The 22,250-nt window shown below is 51.2% G+C and overlaps 1 protein-coding gene across 3 annotated transcripts in view; it reads right to left on the bottom strand.

The window, feature by feature from the left end:
- Arhgef7 (Rho guanine nucleotide exchange factor 7) overlaps positions 1 to 21,734 on the bottom strand; it is a 109,404-nt gene extending 87,670 nt beyond the window's left edge. For 2 of the 3 annotated variants that reach the window (XM_052751652.1, XM_052751653.1), the window contains exon 1: positions 21,476 to 21,734. In XM_052751652.1, the coding sequence (XP_052607612.1) occupies positions 21,476 to 21,640 (165 nt within the window). In that variant the 5' untranslated portion in view covers positions 21,641 to 21,734. The remainder of the gene's footprint in view (positions 1 to 21,475) is intronic. The other variant, XM_052751654.1, reaches the window with a different exon arrangement.
- Between the last annotated feature and the right edge of the window lie 516 nt (positions 21,735 to 22,250).

Raw genomic sequence — 22,250 nt, 5'->3', positions numbered from 1 at the left:
TACTAATTTTTTTTCAGTTAATTTTGTATCCAGTCACTTTACTGAAGGTGTTTATCAGCTGTAGGAGTTCCCTGATAGAGTTTTTGGGGTCACTTATATATTCTATCATATCACCTGCAAATAGTGATTCTTTGACTTCTTCCTTTCCAATTTGTATCCCCTTAATCTCCTTTTGTTGTCTTATTGCTCTAGCTAGAACTTCAATTGAATAGAAATGGAGAGTGGACAGCCTTGTCTTGTTCCTGAAGGTGGAATTGCTTTGAGTTTCTCTCCATTTAATTTGATGTTGGCTATAGGCTTGCTGTAACTTGCCTTTATTTTGTTTATGTATGTCCCTTGTATCCCTGATCTTGCCAACACTTTTATCATGAAGAGGTGTCAGCACACAGAAGAATGCAAATAGATTCATATCTTTCATCCTGCACAAAACTCAAATCCAAGTAGATCAACATAAAACCAGACACACTGAACCTGGTAGAAGAGAAAGTGGGGAATAGCCTTGAACGAATTGGCACAGGAGACAACTTCCTGAATAGAACACCAATAGCACAGGCACTAAGATTGACAATTAATAAATGGGAGCTCATGAAACCAAAATGCTTCTGTAAGGCAAAGGACACCATCAACAGGACAAAACGACAGCCTACAGAATGAGAAAAGATCTTCACCAATTCCACATCTGACAGAGGACTACTATCCAAAATATATAAAGAACTCAAGAAACTAGACATCAACAAACCAAATAATTCAATTAAAAAAGAGGGGGCAGATCTAAACAGAGAATTCTCAACAGAAGAATCTCAAATGACTGAGAAACACTTAAAGAACTGTTCAACTTCCTTAGCTACCAGGGAAATGCAAATCAAAACAACTTTGAGATTCCATCTTATACTTATCAGAATGGCTAGGATCAAAAACACAAGAGACAGCTCATGCTGGAGAGGATGTGGAGGAAGGGGAACACTCCTCTATTGCTGGTGGAAGTGCAAACTTGTACAGCTACTTTGGAAGTCAGTGTGGAGGTTTTTCAGAAAACTGGGAATCAATCTACCACAAGACCCAGCTATACTACTCCTGGGCATATACCCAAGGGATGCTCAATCATACCACAAGGACATTTGCTCAACTATGTTCATAGCAGCATTATTCATAATAGCCAGAAACTGAAAACAACCTCAATCAAAGAATGGATAAAATGTGGTACATTTACACAATGGAGTATTGCTCAGCTGTTTTAAAAAATGACATCATGAAATTTACTGGTAAATGGATGGAACTAGAAAAAAAATCATTCTGAATGAGTTAACCCAGACCAAGAAAGGAAAATATGGTACGCACTCACTTATAAGCGGATATGAGCTGTAAAGTGAAGGATAGACATGCTACAATCCACAGACCAAGAAAGACTAAGTAACAAGGAGAAATGCATTGATTTCCCTGGAAAGAGGAAATAGAAGAGATTTTGTGGGTGGATTGGGGGGTGGGTGGGGATAGGAACAAGAGGGATGGGGGTGGAGAGAGAGAGTACTGGGAGAGACAACCAGAATTAGGAGACATTTGAAGGGTAAGGTAGAAACCTAGTGCAATGGAAACTCCCTGGAATCTACCAGGATGACCCTAGCAAAGACTCCTAGTAATGGGGGATAAGGAGCCTGAACAGGCCATCTTCTGTAACCAGGCAAGACCTCCAGTGGAGGGACTGGGACACCAACCCAGCCACAAAACCTTTGACATACCATTTGTCCTGTCTGCAAGATGTGCTGGGGTAAAGGTGGCACAGAACTTATGGGAGTGGACAACTAATGACTGGTCCAGCTTGAGACCCATGCCAAGAGAGGGGGCCCAGGCCTGACACTGACTGGAGGTCTAGGAACCAGTGGCTGGACGGCCCAGAGACGCAGGTTAGAGCCAAATACGACTGGCCATAAATAAATAAATAAACAAAAAATAAATAGATGAAGTGATTCCTAATGATGTTCTGCCATACTCATAGACCAGAGCCTAGCATAATCATCATAGAGAGGTTTCATTCAACTGATGGGAGCAGATGCAGAGACCCACAGTCAAACATTAGTTGCAGCTCAGGGAATCCTGAGGAAGAGGGGGAGGAAAGACTGTAGGAGCCAGAGAGGTTGAAGACACCACAAGAACACAGCCCACAGAATCAACCAAGCAGGGCTCTTTGGGGCTCACAGAGACTGAACTGACAACCAGGGAGCCTGCATGGGTCTGTGCTAGGTCCTCTACATATATGTTATGATTGTGTTCATATGGTTAACATATATGTTAAGTTTGGTGTTCCTGTGGGACTCCTAACAGTGGGAGCAGGGGCTGTCTCTGACTCTTTTGCCCACTTTTGGGACCCTTTTCCTCCTCCTGGGTTGTCTCGTCCAGCTCTGGTATGAGGATATGTACCTAGTCTTATAGTAACTTGATATGCCACGTTTGGTTGATATCCCTGGGAGACCTGCTTTTTCCTGAAGGGAAATAGAGGAAGAGCGGATCTTGGGAAAGGGGCTGTGGGGGAGGGGCTGGGGAGACAGGAGAAAGGGGAAACTGCAGTTGGGATGTAATATATGAGAGAATTAATTAATTAATTTTAACAAAGAAAATAAATAGCTCAATTTAAAAGATGGGCTTAAAGGGGCGAGAGACACGGCTCGGCTGTTAAGAGCACTGTCTGCTGCTGCAGAGGACCCAAGTTCAAGTCTCAGCACCTACGTCTCAGTGGTCTTAACTACAGTTCCAGGGACTCCAGTGCCCTCTTCTGGCCTCTACATGCACTGCATGCGCATGGCACAAAGGCATATGTTCAGGCCAAACACTCACTCACACACATACAATCTGATTTAAAAAAAAAGACAAGTGGAAGACCTGGACAGACAGCTCACCAAAGGCGGCTCGTTGGCACCAAGTGTGTCTGTCAGCTTCCCACGACTGTGACAAGTACCCGAGATACACCACACGTCCTGAAGAGGGAAGGTTTGCTGCACTCAGAGTTCCAGTGTTTCGTTCTTGGGTCCCATCGTTTGCGGTCTTGTGTGAACACGGCCCATGACAACAGGCAGAGGAAGCTATGCGGTCACGGCAGCCGAAAAGCAGGGAGAGGAAGAGCAAAGGACTAAGGACTTGCCTCCCCTTCGGGTGCACGCCTCCAACGGTCAGGCCCCACCTCTTAAAGGTCCCACCACCTTCCAGGGCCACTGGTGACCGAGCTTCAGGCCCTGAGGGACAGCTTTAAGCAAGCATATGGAAAGTGCTCCCCAGCACATCTTCAGGCAATGCAAACTCAGACCTGGAAGCCCTGCTGCACACCTACGGGGTGATGAAACCCAGAGCAGACACCACCGAGTGCAGACGAGGCCGGGGCAATCTGCATTGCGGGCACACCACCAAGTGGCAGGCCACGCTGGAAGGCTAGTTGGTTGATTCTTACACACTACACAGTCTTACTGCAAGATCCAGAATGTGTGCACGTTGCCCGTCTGTGTCTGTCCACACAGGAGCCTGCAGTGACGTCTGGCTGGAAGCAGCCCGGGGGCGCTGCAGGAGGCGAGTCGGGAAACAGTGGTGATTCCCACAAAACATCGCTCAGCAACCAGCTCCTAAGAAACTACACCATTGAGCCAGGAAAGGAGGGAGGAAGCTTTGACTGGTTGTTTTGTTTCTTGTTGTTGGTCGGTTGGTTTTTGTCAGCTTGACAAAAGCTAGGGTCATCAGCTAAGAGGGAAGTTGAGAAAATGCCCTATCAGATGGGCCTGTAGGCATATCTGTGGTGGCATTTTTTTGATTAATGATTGCTTGGGAGGGCCCAGCCCACTGTAGGTGATAGTACCGGGTGCTGTAAGAAAGCAGACTGAGCCGGGCCGGGCGGTGGTGGTGCATGCCTTTAATCCCAGCACTCGGGAGGATCTCTGTGAGTTCGAGGCCAGCCTGGGCTACAGAGTGAGTTCCAGGAAAGGCGCAAAGCTACACAGAGAAACCTTGTCTCGAAAAAACCAAAAAGAAATCAGACTGAGCATGCCATGAAACGCAAGCCAGGAAACAGTGTTCCTCCATCGCCTCTGCTTCAGTTCCTGCCTGTGTGTTCCTGCCCTGACCTCCCCACAGTGATGGGGGGTGACCTGGGAGTCGTATATAAACCCTTTCCTCCCCAAGTCGTTTATCACGGCAACAGAATCACACTGAGACAGGCCTCAGTGCATATCAGAAGATGATACCTGGAAAAACCACTGTGCATCCACCTTGGCCAGGTCCAGAAGAGAGATGCGGGAGACATTTGAAGATCAGCAGCTGCCTGTGGCCGTAAGGAGACAAGAAAAGGCAAAGATCTGGGGGCGGTGGAACTGTGCCCTGTGATGCCATAAAGTGGACGTGTACCATTATAGACTTGTCAAGACAGGGCACAGAGTGCCACCTAAGGAAACTGTGGCCTTCGGTTACTAATTGCTATCATCTGAATGTCTCTGCAGCTCACGCGGCCATCTGCCCCCCTGAAGGGCTGACAGCCACAGTCGGAGTGGGTGTCTAATGAAAGGGGGGTCTGGCCCGCCTCTCTCTGCCCTTCTGTCACACTGTGGCGTGCCACAAAAGCTCCTGCCCAGGGCGGCCCTGGGATCTTGAACTTGGCAGCCTCTAGCCTCGGGTTCGGCGAGCTTTGACTACTGATCTCTGCTGCCACGGAGGAAAACCAAGACACTAGTCAAGGATCAATATTTGCCATTAATTGGATCAGGTGCATCACGCCTACAGGAGATGCTGAGATGGGGAAGGCGGCGGGGGACGAGGGGAGGCGACATGGGAGCTCTTGGTACTTCCTGCTCCACGATTCTGGAAACCTCAAGGCGCTCTGAAAAGGTCTGGTCACAGCCAGCCCCTCCAGCTCCCACCTCGATGACATCAGTCCGCCGCTGTGTCACTCCCGGGGCCTGCTCTTCCTGGGCCTGGCCAAGCCCCTCCTACCCTAAGACCTTCATGCTTACTATCCTGTGTGCCAGATCACTCTCCTCCAGGGCATCCAGGCAAGTTTCTGCTCAAATGACTCATCTCAGGAACAGCTCCCCTGACTTCCTGATGCAAACTGCCCTGTGATCCATCCTCTCCCCTGACCCCATTCTGTTTTCCTCCTTGACACTAGTCACTGGCAAACACTGACTTCACAAGAGTATCTCTCTGCACTCAGCTACAGTATAAGCTCCATCAGCAAAAACAAATGGTCTGGGGGGGGCTCTTAGTTACTCTTCTGCCGATGTGAAGAGACACCATGACCACGGCAGTCTGTAAGAGGCATTTAATTGCGGGCTTGCGTGCGGTTTCAAAGGGTTAGGGTCCACGACCATCACGGTGGGGAGCGTGGTGCCGGAGCAGCAGCTGAGAGCCAACATCTTATCCACGGGTCAGAGGCAGAGAGAGATATACTGAGCCTGGGGTAGGCATCTGAAACCTCCAAGCCCACCCCCCACCCCCAGTGACAACACCCCTCTAATAAGGACACACCCCCTAACTCTCCCTAAACAGCCCACCAACTGGGAACCAAGCATTCCAATATATGAGACTATGGGGGCCATTCTCACTCAAACCACCACAGGGACCAATATAACTGAATGTGGTATGTATAGGCACTTTATGTATTTTTTCAGTGAATTAGTAAATTAAGGACCCGTGTCTCTTAAAAGCCTCTAAATACCACAATCCTCTGGACCGCCTGGAAGACCTTTAGACTAACTGAACTAGCTGGAAAGGACATGCTCCCACCCGCCAAGCTGCCTGCAGGCTGTGCAGTGAGCTCCGGGTTCCAGCTTCTGGGAGCTGTCACCCATGCCGGGGTGGGCTTTGGGGATGTCGCTGTCTCTGAGTCATTTCTGCTCCTGTAAGTGACCTCTCACCCACAGTCCTGTAAGCAATCACAATAAACTCACTGGTCCACCAAATCAGACTTCGGTAGTATCCTTTGGTCTGTCGTGGGCTTCTTATCTTCGGGGTGTAGACGTGTGTTGTGTGTCTCCCCAGGAAAAGTTTTGTCACACAGCACATACCCACACTAGGTCTGGGGCTCCATTTCCTGCAGGAGCATCAAGGTATCGGTGCAGCCTGAGATGCCAAGGGAGCTTCAGTTTCAGCGCATCCCTCTATCACTGAGGAGAATCGCTGGCTCCCCACGGGGTCCCCTGCCAGCTGGCCTCATCACCTGGCCTTGTCCAGCTCCTGTCGCCGGCACTTTATACGGCCACCCCTGAGATCTGCATATTTCATTGGGCTGAGTTTCAGGTGGGGGACTCTATGTAGACCTCCGCCACTCAGATATTTCAGAGATGAGAAAGAGAGTGCGAGACGGTGGGAGAGAGATGCGGATTTAGAGCAGCCGTGAAGAGCCACAGAGCCAGGTTGGACCAGAGGCAGACTTAGACAGAGAAGAAGGGTGAGCAGAGCATCTGCCCATGCTCACAAGTGTCCACTCAGCTCACGGCAGCTCCAGGAGAGGGCAACAGCCTGGCTGCTCTCTCATCTTCCCTCATGTTTACTCAGGTCACATTCTCTGTCGGGCTGAGCCTATTAGCAGACGTGGCCCTCTGTTTAGCAATTCGGTCTTTGGTCATCTCGGCTCCACTTCTGAGCCCACACTGGGAGATTTGCTTTGGTGGCTTCTTTGGATCTGTAATCTTCGCAGGTGGTTTCTTGTTCTGAAGCCTGGTTTTTCTGCTGAGATGGTCTTTCTCGTCTGTCATTTCTCAAAGTCTCCTCACGATGGCCCTCTTGGAATTCCCCAGACACAGCTCTAGAATCCTCTCAATAGACAAAAGCTGACCACAGGATCTCAAGGACCCCGTGAGAGCATCCACACTGACCTGAGCTAAGGCTCGGTGGCACCTGATCTTCCTATGCACAGGAGTGTTCTCCTGCGGTTAGACGGGACGCGTACTGTCAAGTGTCTCCGTTCACGGAGTCTCAACAGAGGCCAAACTGTAGCAGATGGGGTGACCTCCAGAGAGCCCTAGGCTTGATGGGAACCACAAGTCCAGCTTGAGCCAAGCCCCACACTGGCTGCCTGAGACCTGCAGAAAACCAGGACAGCCCAGAGCAAGGACAACCAGCCCCATGTCCCTGGAGGCAGTGTGTGCACAAAGCCTGACTACGCATCACAGAGGGAAATGTGTCAAAAGGAGCTGAGCTGACTGGTCCAGTGGGACAAACCACAGTCAGGCCCTTCGCAGGGTTTGTTCACGTGCCCCACAACACCCCACTAGAAGAACCTACCTAGACAGCTCCTGCTGCTTCTTTGGGGAGCTTCTCGGGGGCCCTGTCTTTCTTGTTCCCTGTTCCTGCGGACTAAGGGGCCCACAATAGATCCTGGACCAGCATCCTGAGTGTGGTCTCTTAGAAGAGGGTGCACCTCCCATTCCAGAGGACATTTTCTGATGCACAGACATAGAGGGGACCCCTCTTCTTAGACAAATTCAAAACCCCTTCCAACCCAACCTGCTTCCTGCTTCCACATTCCAATGCTACAGAAGTCAACCCAAGCAGACCCTGGGACTCCACTGTCTATACGGAGAAGACACTGGTGAGGAACCACCAGGTGTGAGGAGACCCACCAGGGTGAGCAGGCAGCCTAGCCACCTGGACAAGCATCCCTGAGGCACATCTAGTCCTGGTGCGGTGTGATCTGTTCAGTAGGCTGGTCATGGCTCTCAACAAGGCCCCAGGGCATCAGCTTCCCCTCTGGCCCAAGCCTGTGACATCAGAACTCTGTAGATGAAGACCAAGAGTCTAAGATTTCATGAGCCCATATGGTGACTTTCACCCACAAACCAAAGGTACAGACAACAGAAGGAGCCAGCGTGACTGAAGGGATCTAAACCCAGTGCCTTCCTAAGTGATCCTGGTGACATTGTTAGCATTTTAATATGCTATGCCGCCTCTGTCGAGAAGAGAGGGTGAGCCAGCCAACCCAGACATTTTCAGCCCAGAACTCAGTAACGAGACACCTTCTCCACACCCACTGCGACTCCCCAAAACTCTCCTCAAGGCCTCTCAAGAGAAGGGGGTGAGGAGGGAAACTCAATGTGTTTGTTTCCCTTAGCCATGAAGATGGAGCTGAATCGTGTTGAATCATGCTGGTTTCGATGCTTTCAATTGGAAAAATAATCCCTGAGAAAATTGCTTACATTGATTGCACGGCATTCAGCAGTGCTGATTCAACAAACAACCCTTGGCTCATTTCTCTCCCCGTTTGTCATGACATGTGACACGCCACGAGCCGGTGCTACACGGAAAGAGAGACAGAGCCTGCGCATCCATGGGGAGACAAAATGGTAACAAATGACCCTCAGCTTGAACCTCAACTTGGCAGAAACTCTACACCAGCACCCCTGAAGTGCCTACCCTCTCCTAGATCTGGACTTCCAGGTATCAGCTGCAAGGCACACACTGCAGAGTCACGGTGTTCCCTTAAAAGCCATTGCCTCGTGAGTGAAGACCCAACACTGGTGTGTGTATGAGCTGAAGGGGGCAATCTCGGAAGTCCTCAGGATCGAACTGTTTATGTTTAATGCAGCATAGACTGGAGTTAAACCAAGGACTCATTCACTGTGAAGAAAAGAAACAGACTTTAAAAGCTGAGAATTGGCCGGGCAGTGGTGGCGCACGCCTTTAATCCCAGCAGTTGGGAGGCAGAGTCAGGCGGATCTCTGTGAGTTCGAGGCCAGCCTGGTCTACAGAGTGAGATCGAGGACGGGCACCAAAACTTCACAGAGAAACCCTGTATCGAAAAACCAAACCAAAACAAACAAACAAAAAACGAGAAAAGCTGAGACTTGAAAGAACCACATCCTAGATGAGTACTGTTTGCTAGAGCTCTTACATGGAGAAAAACATACCCAAAGGTCCACTCCTGCTGACAAATTACCAATAAAGTTTATAACAACAGGACCTCCAGCTGGGTCCCCAGAACTGCTGTAGATTCCTGCACCCCACATCCAGTCTTTCCATAGGCATCCAGCTCTTTGAAGTCTTGCTCAGTGAGGCCATCACACTCTGCAACTCCACTTCCATTCCTCACGCCCAGCGGGCTCCTCTCTCCCCTTCAGCACCGGGCCTTGGCTAAGGTCACCAAGATAAGGGGACAACCTTTAATCTGGATGGCCATAGTCAGTCCTACTGACATTGAGTGGTCACAAGTGGGGCATCCTCCCCTCATGGTGATGCGTCTTTGGGGGTCAAACCCCAACATCCCAGCAGCACCGGCCTCCATCAACCTTCCTGTCATTTTGCCTCTGCGTAAGTGCCTTGGCCACACTCCTTGGTCTCCTGTCTCCTAGGCGCTGGCTAGTGGTCATTCATCTCCACACTGCCATCTTGATCTTATAGGGCTTCCCACACCGGCATTACAATGCCCCTGTGAAATCTCACCTGCCTACAGCTGCAAGCCTTGTCTCTAAATTGCAATTCCCTGATTTATAACTAGTCACTGTCCCCCAGACCTCCACAGCTCCACAGACACCATGCTCCAAACCACACTCATGACCTCCACAGACCAGCCAGGACTCACAGCCAGGCTTCTTCAGAGACAACACCCCTTCCTGAGCTTCCAGAGAGCAGGAGGGACTGGAAAGGCCTTTCCCAGGTATCCCGCATCAAACCCACTACCACCCTCCCTTGGCACCCTCTCCGCCCCACTCCGTCCTCATCTCTTTGGCAGCCCCCCACCCCAGCTCTAACGGCTCTCCTGTGTTTTCTACTATAACTGAAGTAGTGTTTTCTAAACACTTAGCCAATCACGGCCCAAAGCCTTGAGCACAACAGGACCACCAGGCCCTCTACTGTCTTCCTTCTCTAGCCCTCTGAGAACACTTTGCTTCAGCCCTGAACCGTCCATGCACAGTCTAGGGAACCAGGTCACTCCCGCCCCAGGCCAAGCAGAGTCTCTGTCTAGCGCATGTATCCCTCCTCCCTCTAGCCGCCATCTGCCAGAGCTCAACTCAAATATCATTGTGAGGCTATAGCCTTCCCTAAGCCATCCTGGGGCCCATCTGCCAAGGGTCAGCCAGGTCCCGGGGCCGCACGTATTTGGAAACCTGTCTCCTGCTGTCAGAGCACGTAGCTCCTTTGTATTGCAGCCAAATCACATCTTTTCTTCAGTGTTATTCTCCTCCCCGGTTCTTGGAACGTAGTAAACCCTCAGACAGGATTTGGTGAGAAACAACAAACACACACACACACACACACACACACACACACACACACACGAACAGGGAGGTTCTCTGCAGCAACTGTTCCCCTCCCATAAATGTAAGGATGTCAGTCATCCTCGGACTTTAAAATTCTATGCATGTCTTCCACATTCCACACAAGGAGGCTCAAAGGTAGGAAACAGCCAGTGTGATGAGTTCAAGCCCCATCCCCCCACAGAAGCAGGTGACAGACTGTCCTGTGCCACTAGCTGAGGCATCCACGGGCAATGTCAGTGAGAACACAGGTCTTCCTTTCTCAGATTTATCAGTAAGGTTTGCTTTCTTTTCTTTTTTTCCTTTTGTTCCAGCAACTGGTAGTTGTTATTTCAGATTCCAGCCACTTCGCCAATACGTAGAAATACAAGAGTTTTATACATAAATCTTGCCGAGGTCACTTGTTAGTTGGCTGCTCTGTGGCACACATTCGGTTCTCCGCTTAGACAACTGTGTGCTGTGGTGACCGTGTAGGAAGGAAATCCTTCCTTCCTTTGCAAACGGATACCTCAGTTTCTTTTCTTCTCAGACATCCAGGGCAAGGCTGAGCAGAGGTGGGGGCAGCTGCATCCTAGTCTGGCTCCTGATCTTGAGAAAGTTCCATCTCACTCCCGTGCACACCTGTGGCTGTGGATTCCACAGCGGCCACTTCGGCAGGCTGGGTGACCTTTCCTCCTCACTGGGTTGGTGACAGGAAGTCTCGGGGATGGATGCTAGATGGTCTTAGGCGCTTTTCTGCATCTCCTGAGACAATCCCGTGGGTTTTCTTTTGTAGTTTGCTAACATAATAATTATATTGACTGGTTTCCGACTGAGAAGCCAACATGATTCTTGAGATTGGTCCTCCTTGGTAAAGAATGGTACCATTTTCACATCACGCTGATAGACTAATTTTTTTATGTGCATACAGTGCCTGCAGAGGCTAGAAGTGCGCCACATCCCCTGGGACTTTGGTTACAGACAGTTTCGAGCTACTACGTAGATGCTGGGAATGAAACCTGGGGCCCTGGAAGGGCAGCCAGTGCTCTTAACCACTGAGCCATCTCTTCAGCTCCCAACAGAGTAATTTTTGAAGCTTTACCCCTAAGTTCATGAAGGTCATGGGTTGATTATGTCTCTTCTTACAATGTGTCCGTCAAGTTTGTCCTTGGGATAAGGTTGACTGCTTGGGATAATGTGGGAAACAGTCTTTAGTTCTAAATTTTAGAAGACTCCGTGCAGAGTTGACATTATTTTTCCCCCTAAACATTTGGTAAGTTCTCTTAGGAAATTATCTGACCTGGAATTTTCTTTATGGGAGGGTGTTTTCCCTTCCAACCCTAATTTCTACACCAGATAAAGGACTATTTAGGTTATTGGCTTCCTCTTGAGTAAGCTTTGGAAGTCTGTGCTTTCCAAGGGACTTGGCCACTTCCTCTAAGTGGTAGAACTTATTGTATCCATCGGGGAAGCCTCCCTCCCGTCAGCTCACTGCTGACACGTCCCCACCTGCGCACTCTGCTGTGACTCCCACAGTGGTGGCTGCATCTTCTCTCCTCTGTTCTCCATCAGTCTGGAAACGTCTCTCACGGGTGCAGCATCTGGCTTTACTGTGGGACTTTTGTGTTTCACGGATTCCCGTTCTGCTCTTCCTCACTCTTGCCCCTTCCTTCGGGGTGAGTGGAGACCCGCTCTAGTCTCTTCAAGCAGAAGCGCCATCACAGATCCCCGGAGACTGTCCTGTGTGTTGGGGAGCTCTGCGACCTCGATGTCCCAAGCATCACCTCACAGTCAAGAGCCCATAAGGAAGCCCTGCTCGCTCCTTGGAGAGCTGACTTAGCATGACCTAGTCCATGGACATAACAAATATGAGCTCTCACCCTCTTCCAGTTACCATATGTGGATGGTGCCTGGAAGACACTAATCCCATTCTCCTGTCCACGTAGATGTGGCCTCTGCGGCACAGTCTGGAAGTGTCTCTTGGACCGCACACTATGGATAAAGCCTGTTTTCAAATGAAAGCCTATTCTGAGTAGGAAAATCCTGTGACCAGCACTGGTGTGCTTGAGATTAATTATACATCACAGATCTTAAGTAAAGCAAGCTCTTCAACACCACAGGGAGATGGCTCGGGAGAAATCAGGGCGGCTGGGAGGAAGCCTCTCCCTCCTCTTGTGTGCCTCCAGCACAGGCAGTGAGACCTGAAACATCCTTCCCAAGCTCCTCCCTTTCTGTCACCTTTATTGTGACATTCTTACTCAAAGTGACTGACAAAGTCACTCTTTTGTCATGTGTTCAAAAAGCAATCCGTGTTTTCTGAAAATCTGTACTCCTAAGCAGAGGTTTTTCTTTTTTCTTTCTTTCCTTTTTTTTTTTTTTTAAGACAGGGGCTCCTGTAGCTTAGGCTAGCATCCCTCCCGCTATTGTAGCTGAGGACGACCCTGAATTTCTGAACATCCTGTCTCCACCTCCCTCCTGCTGAAACTACAAGTGTGCATTACCACATCCAGTCTCACGTGGTGCCGAGGATGGACTCAGGCCCACTAGGAGAACACTCTGCCAGCTGAGCCGCATCTCCAGCCTACGGCTTGCAGGTAGTCTTGACAGCCTCGGTCACATACCGGTGTCCGCTCTGGCTGAGCCTGGCATCTCGCTGCTCCTAGACGGGTGCGCTCCAGCGCTGGCTGGCGGGTCTGGGGTGGCCTCGGTAAGAACTTAAGAGTTCTTCTCCATGTGACACCCCAGCCCCCAGCCCTGTCTTCATAGTGGGTCAGAGTCTGCAAAGACTGGATGAGCACAGGCCTACCGATAACCAGGCTAGGCACCAGCACCAGATATTACTGCCATCTCACTGGCCACACATCAAGACCAGGTTCAAATGGCCTAAGCAAAGTCATCTTGATGTAGAAAGTGTGGTTGCAGAGAGGGCTGGAGAACTGCTGGGTCAGCCACACCCTTGTGTCCTGAGAAGCTGCTCTCCCTCTTACACGAGAGCCCCTCCCAGCACAGTCCTGTGGGCACCATTTACTTAGACTCTAGTGTGAGCCGTTCTCCTGAGACTGACGTTCACAATGTACCCAACCCTCTATGACTACCCTCGGTTAACCTGACTGTGTAAGAAGACGTCTGGGCTGAATGACATCTGCACCCTTCAGGCTCCAACACTCTACACCTAAGACCGGAGCAGGTCTACTATGATGTCCCTGAAATGTGGTCCAGAATGCACAGAGGGATGTGTGTGTGTGTGTGTGTGTGTGTGTGTGTGTGTGTGTGTGTGTGTGTGTGTTGTTGTTGTTGTTGTTGTTGTTAGCATACCTGCAGTAGGAGCCTGACAAACACATTAGGCTTGAATGACTGTGTGTGTGTGTGTGTCTGTCTGTCTGTCTATCTACATGTGCATGTGTGGAGGCCAGTCAGGTCAACACTGGCTGTCCTCCTCAATCATGATCTTTTATGACAGGGTCTCTCATTGACCGTGGAGCTCGCTGATTCAGCTAGGACCCCTCCACAGATCCTCCCGTCTCCACCCTCGACTCGGACCCGGGATCAGAGACAAATGCCACCATGTCCCGTTCTTACTGTAGCGCTACAGACCCGAACTCAGGTCATCCTGTGTGCACAGCAGACACTCTGCCCACTGAGCCACCTCCCAAGCCCCTGGGTTAATTTAAACAAGTACACTTGGGAGGGACTTTGTCCATGTTCTGTACGAACGTCCCACTGCTCTGGCTGCAGGACCAAAGTGGGCGAGCAGCATCAGCCTGGCTGAGGACGCCACAGAACCTCAGCGCAAAGGCTGGAAACATCACGTCTCTTAACCTGACCGATGGTGAGGGAGGAAAGGGTTAGGTGTGGACAGCAGGAGGCCACAGCAGCCCTGGGGCCCTCTCTCCTTGTGGCACAGCCAGAGCTGCCTGCCTCCCCCCGCATCTGTGACTTTTGGCCTTTAGCCTGCATGAAACTGGACCAGGGAAGCCTGAGGTGCGGCGGCTCAGCCCTCACACGGCCTGCAGCTGTGCACCCAGCAGCTGACAGGGCCCTGGAGCTGAGCCTCGTGCACAAGGCTCAACCCCAAGATGACAGTGGTCTGTCCAGAAAGGGAGGGAGGCAACCCCACCCCACCCCCAAAAAATAAAAGGTTACCAGAGCCAATCCTACACGAGAAAAAAACATTGTTTCTGGATTTGGGCGGCTCTGTGGTCACACCCCAGCTTCTAGCTTCAGGGACAGAACAATGGCTCCACGGAGCCCGGCATGTCGTCTCACTAACCCTGGGGACACCCTGCTGCCCCATTAGGCCACTCCTGCCAGTGGGGGCTGCACAAACTGAGACTCAGAGAAGGTGAGCAGGTGACCCACAGTCACCCAGCAAAGGACTGCAGCGTGAAGCCAGAGTCTCCCTGACCCTGGAAGACCTACCAGAACCATGTCTTACAGATCTCCAGGCAGTGACAAGAGATCTAGAGACCAGCAGCCTTTGGCTTTCATGTGTCGGAGTCGCACACACAGAGGAACGGCGAGCCCTGACCTCCAGGTCCAGTGACAAATCAGGGACAAGCCCCATTTTACATGGAATTCCAGTTTAAAGGCTAAAAAATGTCATAAATGAGGACACACAGCTCTGCCGGGTCCCACACTGTGTTTCACAGGCACCAGTTGTGTCTGAGGAAATAAACTGCTCACTCTCACACTGCTCTAGCTTTCAGTCTGTTGCTCACACCTGTGTGCATGCCACATGTCTTGGTGCAAAAAAACTCGGGAGCTGCCAACACAGTGTGCAAGTCCCAAGATCCACAGCGAGGCAGAGCAGAGACTGGTTTCTGCCCTGCCGCAATGTCCATCCTCCTGATGTCCATGGCAAGGGGAGCCTGGGAGGACTGGCACAGGCTAGCCCAGAGGAGGTGCCTCCAGAGGATGGCACCCAGACAGGGTACTGCCACAGCCAGGGTAGGGCTGCATGCATGCAAACTGCAGGAGCAGCCATGCTGCTAGCCACGGCTGCCGCAGCCCTTCTGTGGGCTTGCATACTGTCCTTCCCTTCCCTGACCCCTAGCCGAATGGGGGGCTGTGTCACATGACCTAATCCTTAGGCCATGCCCAGGCCACTCTACGGTGTTCCAATCCGGGTTGAGAGTTCCCAGAGGCTGTGACTTTTGATCTCCCCTCAGACCCAGGGTAGATTCTTCCATCTCCCCTGCCGCCACCAGGTGACCTGGGGGAAGGTGCCAGCCATGCCCCAGTGGCCTGTTCTACCAAGTGAGCCTCTTGTGAGCTGTGTTGAGGAAGTAAGCAAGGCACTGTGACTCTGGGCAGGCATTTCCTTAGTGTGTATTTAAAGCTGGGCAGTTCTTGCAGGCAGAGCAGGGAGGCTCCAGTTATTTCTAATGATGGAGGAGAGGATCCTGCCAGGACAGCACATGCTGGGCCCAGGCTCAAAGCTCTCACAGTGCTACCCTGGGGAGACTAATGGCTATGCTCCCTCCTCCCCTGTCCCAAGATGGCTGTGTATGCACATGTGTACATAAGTGTGTGTAAGAGTGTATACAAACCCAGTGAGTGTGCATGCACCTTTATGTATATGCACATGTGTGTGCTGCTGTGTGTCCACACACACATCCAGTGAGCATGTACACACTTTTATGCATATACATGCACATGGACTGCTGTGTGCACCAAGTGTGCACATGTGTGTATTGTATGCATCTATGTGAGTGTGCGTGCACGCTCATGAGCATTCATACACCTTTATGCAAATAAACATGTAATCTGTATGCTCCTGTGTGTACCTGTATATGAACATCTGTGTGTGCACCTGAGGATGTACACATGCACATCAACAAGCATACACACACCTTTGCACATATGCACAAGTGTATGTTTCACTTCATGTTCACCTGTGGGTGGGTGTGCATGTGTACATGTGCAAAGCCAACAAAAACACAAATGTGTTTTCAGTCTGGCCCTTGGGAGCTCTCTTCAGAGTTCCTGAGTTACACTGAATTTCAGTATTTCTTGGTTTTGTTTTGTTCCGTTCTGCAGAGTTTTGCTTTTTGAGCGAGCCAAAGGGGCAGATTCAGTTCACTCTTCTTCAGTCCCGAAACCCAAAACCACTTGCTGCACTTGCTGGTTCTGGTTGGGGTAGCACCCTGAAGTCCCACGCTTCTAAAGGACACAAAGTGAACTGTGGCAAGGTTCAGCACTCAGGATTCTCCTCGGGGTCTAACTTGTCGTTCATGTTGCTCTGAAGAAAGTCTATCTTCTAACTGTCTCCAGATGAACTGTCAGTCAGCTGACATGCCTTCATGTGACCTGCTCTGAGTGATCATGCATGTCATTAATGCCATGTTCTGCTCGGTGCCCAGGGCCAGAGAAGTGCCACTCCTAAATGGGCCCTTCTGTTTTCTGCCCAGGTGCCATGGAGACTCTTTTTCTGTTCCCATCCCAACACTGGCTACCCAACCGGAACCAAAAGTGAGTCTTGCGTCCGATGAGAGAGCAGGCCTTTGGAAGCTTTCCCGTGGCCGAGGAACAGAAAGCACAGCCCGAGTCACATGTCAGGAAGGTCAGTCCAGACCACTCACCTCCAATGCTGGGTCTCCTCTCCATCTCACCCAAGATGAGATGCACTGTCTTTCTGCCTCATACTGTTCTGGCATTTAGAGTTGTGTTTCCTCATGTTCTAACTCCCTAAGAAGAACTCACTATTTAAGATGTTAAACTGGTGCCTACACAGAGCCTTCACCCCTACGTTCCAGCGTCTTTGGTATAGGAAGGTATTCAACATACCATCAAAGAGAAATATAAACAACAAGCCAGCCACACTGTTTGGTCTACAATGGTGTCCTGCCTACAAGAAATGCTAAGGCAATGGTGGCACAGAGCTTGTGGGAGTAACCAACCAATGTCTGATTTGACTTAAGGCCCACTCCATAGGATGGAACCCATATCCAACTTTGCTTGGGTGACCAAGAACCTGAGACTAGAGAGCTCAGGGACCTAGAGTAAAACCAAATAACACTGGTCTAAAATAGAGGGGGAAATGTAGTGATAAAATAACTCCTAATGACACTCTGCTACACTCACAGATCCGGGCCTTATGCAGCCATCATCAGAGAAGCCTCCTCCTGCAGCAGATGGGAACAAATACAGAGACCCACAGGCCTCTGTTACTATGCAAAGAGATATTATGCAAAGAGAGAAAGACCTTGGAACACTCAGCCCTAAATGGGATGTTGTCTCCATCAAATCCCTCCCTTGGGGCCAAGGGAACCCTGCTGAAGAGGGACAGAAAAAGCGTAAGACCAGAGGGAACAGAGGATTCCAAAAGACGTGACCCTCATTATCAACATGAGCTGAGCTCCTGTGAGTGAACAGAGACTGTCCAGCACGCACGGTGCCTGCCGGGGTCTGCACCAGGTCCTCTGCGTACGCATTATAGCCTTCCGTTTCATTTTTATGGGATTCCTGCATATACGAATGAGTGGGTCTCTGTCGCGTGCCTTCTCTTGGGCTCTTTTCCTTCTGTGGGTTTGTCTTGCCCACAGAAGTGATGTGACAGTTTTTTGTTTTATCTTGTTATATTTTATTTTGTTATGTTTTTTTAAATGAATGAATGAGAGAATGAAAACCTAGCCACTAGGGTAAAGGTTAACGACGAACTGTCATTTATACCTGCCGGGAGAGGGAAGATCAGTTTTCTCCAACGGAGTGACCCGGGGTATGTCAACCACTCCAGGGTAGGCCTCATGTTCAGGAGTGGTCGGCTAACAAATAATGGACTCCACAGTTTCATTGTGTGTGCTTTATTTGGTTTCAACTTAGTAGGTTTTTTTTTTTCCTTTGGGGGTGTTGTTTTATTTTATTTTCTTGGTTTTGGGGGGTTGTTGTATTGGGTTTTTGTTTTTGTTTTGAGAAAGAACTTAAAGTTGGTTGCGGGGAGAGGCTCTGGAAGGACTTGTGGGAGGGGCAGAATATGATCTAAATAGATTCAATTTTAAAAATTGTTTGAAATAATAAAAAATATAATTAAAAAAGAAATACCAGAAGTTAGCTCCCACAGTGTCAAGTGGGTAATAAAGTTCTTTGTAAGTTGATTTAGCTCAACTTCTGTAGGTTGAACTGTGTTCCACAAAATTCACACGTGGGGGTCCCAGCCCCCAGGACCACAGAATGTGGCTTTGTCTGGTGATGAGGTCACTTTGGATGCAATGAGGGGTGCCATCATACCAGGTAGGGTGCCTATAGTGGATCTGGACAGAATGGAGGCCACAGTGAGAATGTCATAGAAGTTGTGTTTCCACAAACTTAGGGATCCCTGGCCGTGTGAGAAAGGCCTGAACAAGCACCCTAGCACATGCAGGAAGCACACACCATACCTTGATCGTGAACTTCTGGCCTCCAGACCATGAGACAAATGCATATCCCAGGGGGAACCTCTAATTCAGCTACACACCTCAATCCCTGGCAGTCCCAGATCTCCTACAGAGAATGCCATGTGGACTGCACACAGCTTCCCTGTCCCACTCTGGGACACACAGAAGAGACAAAGTTCCTGGAGATCTTCATGGTGACTAACAACTTTGTACCCTGCATTCACAAGTAAAATTAAAACAGCATTTTAGCATAGGTTATTCTTGGCACTTTTCTATCCTCTAAAATTCCTGCGTCTAGGGTGTGCCTCCTTTAACAAAATAACCTGGAAAATATCTGAAGGGGGAACTTGCCAGGATGATGCTTCCAGGGCTTGGAGACATGATGGTTATGGAAGGTTTGGGATCAGAAGAGAGAAGGGACAGGATGGAGGCCCAGCTCAGGGCTGGCTCTCCCTAGGACAATCAAAGGGCAAGACCTTCATTCCCAGGGCTGGGGAAACTTGCCAATCCCAATTGCCCTCTTCACTACAGGAGAAAGTCTGTGGCCAGTAGCAGAGAATAGCACCTCTCACTGCCAGCCTGTAGCTCCCTCCTCTCACCTCCCAAGAGCAAATACAGACGCTCCAGGAGAGGGACCCCAGCCCGCCATTTTCTTTGCCTGAGCTGGAGCCCAAGGAATGTCCCTTCCCCGCCAGCCAAGCCCATTCTGAAACAGAACAGGACGTGTTCTTAATAAAAGACACATGGGAAGCCTTCCCTCTGCGCTCTTTCCCAGACCTGAGCTTCACTTTAACTTATGAACTTGCAGAAGGGACGTCCCATGCTGCTCACAATTCACCGGTGTCAGCACGCCCACGTGGCAGTGGGCCCGGCTGAGACCCTTCCCATGCCACGCAAATGTTCAGCTCCATTTCCAAGCATTTCCTTTTGAAGGAGAAACGGCTTCACTCTTGCATTCCTCCATTTAAGCAAAAGCTTCTCCACACATGTGCTTTGAGACAAATGTGATTACATGCAGGCACCGCCGAGTGGCGGCGACTTCATGGCAGACACAAACTCAGGGAACCCAGTATTTCAGGCCGTGGCTAATGCTCTCCTCCCCACACCCACCTTTGACCCAAAGAGCCAGGGACTATCTGTATGGTGTCATCAGTCTGCCCAGTCAGTTTAAAACAAACCAGTCCCGGCTCAGAGAGCCAAAACAACATCAACCCAAGACATTTCCACTTGACTGTAGTTTCCGAATGTTTAGGGCCAATCTGGCTGCCAGAAGCTAAACATTTTATTCATGCCTCTCTTTGTTGTTTCAGAGATGAAAGGGCCACTGCGGTTTCCCAAGAAAATCTTTCTAGCAGTTAAAACAGAATATGATTATTGAAGGGTACCCATCCATATTAATGCAGCAAACATGTCACATAACGTGTGTGTCGATGGGGACATGTTCCTGTTGTCACAGCACAGGAATCTTTTGAAGGCTTACCCTCAGAAATGGAACAGGGTTTTCTTTAAAGCCTATTTTGGAAAACTTTGCATGTCTCATTGGGACATCTGTCCTTTGTATTCACTGGCACCGGTGTCCAGATGACAACCCAGTTTTCTCAGTGTCTTGGAAGTCAGACCCTGTTCTTAAGTCTGTCCCATCTTAAACTGTAACTTGATTGATCTGCCTCATTTATAAGCATCGTTTTCCACATCAGGGAGGCAGTTATTCGTCCTAAAATGCATGTTGTTTTTCATAAATAATATTCAGGAAAATACCAAAAACCTAGTGTGCCTGCAGAACTCATGTGAAATGTTTTCTGATTAACACTGTAACATGCCAACTTATAAACAAAATTAGAAGGTTTGCTTTTTCAGGTCACTTAATCCGAATTTTGTTAGTAACAAATTGTCCTACCTGGAACCCGTGTGTACGTGTGTGTGTGCGCGCGCGCGCATGTACACTCCATTAGGAAGTGCTACTCCTTCCTAATTATGGGGCAGTTTGACTTCTGTATTTAACACTTTTTAAGTAACTAAGGATCTTAATTTTTTTTTTTTTTGAAACTGTGTATTGGCCAAAATCTTGAACAGAGGACTTTAGCATTTTTTAACGTGCAAGAGCTGACTGTTCTTAGAAGCGCACTCGACCCCTGGCGCTGCTCTGTGAGCTTGCAGATGAAAACAAACTTTGGTCACCCCCAGCCACGGTCAAGGTTCACACTGCAGCGCCACCCGGGGAGCCAGCAGCCAGCAGCAGGAAGCAGACTGCTCCGAAGCCAGCAGGCAGTGAAGATGAAAATTCGGAACCAGCCCCCAAAAGTCGGGGTTTCAACACCGTGTGTGCGGAGTTCTGCAGGCTTCGTTGAGTGAGGAGTCCCTCGGTAGGGAAAGCAGTAAGTCATTTCACAGCTCAGCCCTCCCTCAGCTTTGATGGATGCATCCTTTAAACATGCCCAGCCACCGGCCCATTCAACGCCAGGGTGAGACCGCAAAGCCAGAGATGAAAACGGTTCAGACAAAGCCATCGCAGAAAGCTGCGCGGCGCAGGGACGAGGTTTTTCTGATCGGTCGCGGCGAGGGGCGAAGCCGACCTCCCAACTTCACGTTAGGGTGGAGCAGAACCCCACCGGCGCCGGCACAGCCAACTCTCCTTGCCGTGACCCCGACCCCGCCCCGCGCGTCGATGCGGCCCCCTCCGCGGCCCCTGCCTTCAGGGCGGGTCCCCTACCCAGTGCCCCGCACACAATGGCGCCCCGAACTCCCGCCGCCGGTCCCCGCGCCCGGCGCGCCGCCGGGTCCGCGCACAAAGGAGGGCGCGCGGGCCCCGAGCCGGCGCGCGCCAGGTGCTCCCGCGCGCCCCGCCGCCCGCCTCCCGCCCGGGCCAGGGACCCACCCGGAGACCGCGCCAGGGCCACTTACTTTCTCAATGGTCCCGGGCAGCAGACGCTCCAGCAGCCGGCACAGGACCACCCCGTCCTTGAGCGACGCCTGCAAGAAGACCTCGGGGTCCGAAATGGTTTTCTTAGGCGACTCCAGCACGCCCAGGGTGATGAGCCACGTAACGGTCTGCTCGGCAGAATTCATCGCTGCGGCGGCTCGGGCTGCGCGCACGGAGGGGGCGCCGCGCGCGATCACCTCGGAGCGGCCCGGGCCGCGGCCACCCGCGCCCCCGCCGCCTCCGCGCCCATGGGCGGCCGCGCGCCGGCGATTGGCCCGGCCGGCCCAGCAGGTCCCGCTAGGCTCCGCGGGCTCGCGCGCGCCCTGGCCCGCTGTCAAGTGCCTTTTCATTAGCGGCGCAGGAACCTGCGGGCGCCCGGCACCGCCCCCGCCGCCGCCCCCCGGCCGCGGCCGCCGTCGCCCGATGACATCACCGGAGAAGAAAGACGCGGCGGCCGCCCGCGCGCGCCCCGCGCCAGCCCGGGCGCACGACAGCTGGCGCGCCCCCCGCTCACCTGCGCCGCCCGCGCGCCCCGGGGCTGCGCGCCTTTGTGGGTAGGGCGGCGCGCGATTAGTAAGCGCTTCCCAGAATGCTCTCTTGAGCCTGCCCGCCGACTGCGGGGCGCGGGCGTCTCTCCGCCACCTCGCCAGCCGGCGGTGACGGCACGCACATGCTCGTTAAATCTGGGACCAGATGGGTCTCGCTCGGGCAGGAGCGAGCCTCGGGGACGCGGGCGCGGTGCGGAGCGGCTGGCTG

This window comes from Peromyscus californicus, unplaced genomic scaffold (genome assembly GCF_007827085.1).
Source record: "Peromyscus californicus insignis strain IS unplaced genomic scaffold, ASM782708v3 Scaffold_23__1_contigs__length_62951481, whole genome shotgun sequence".
Taxonomy (NCBI): Eukaryota; Metazoa; Chordata; class Mammalia; order Rodentia; family Cricetidae; genus Peromyscus; species Peromyscus californicus.
This window is presented reverse-complemented; position numbering and strand designations above follow the sequence as displayed.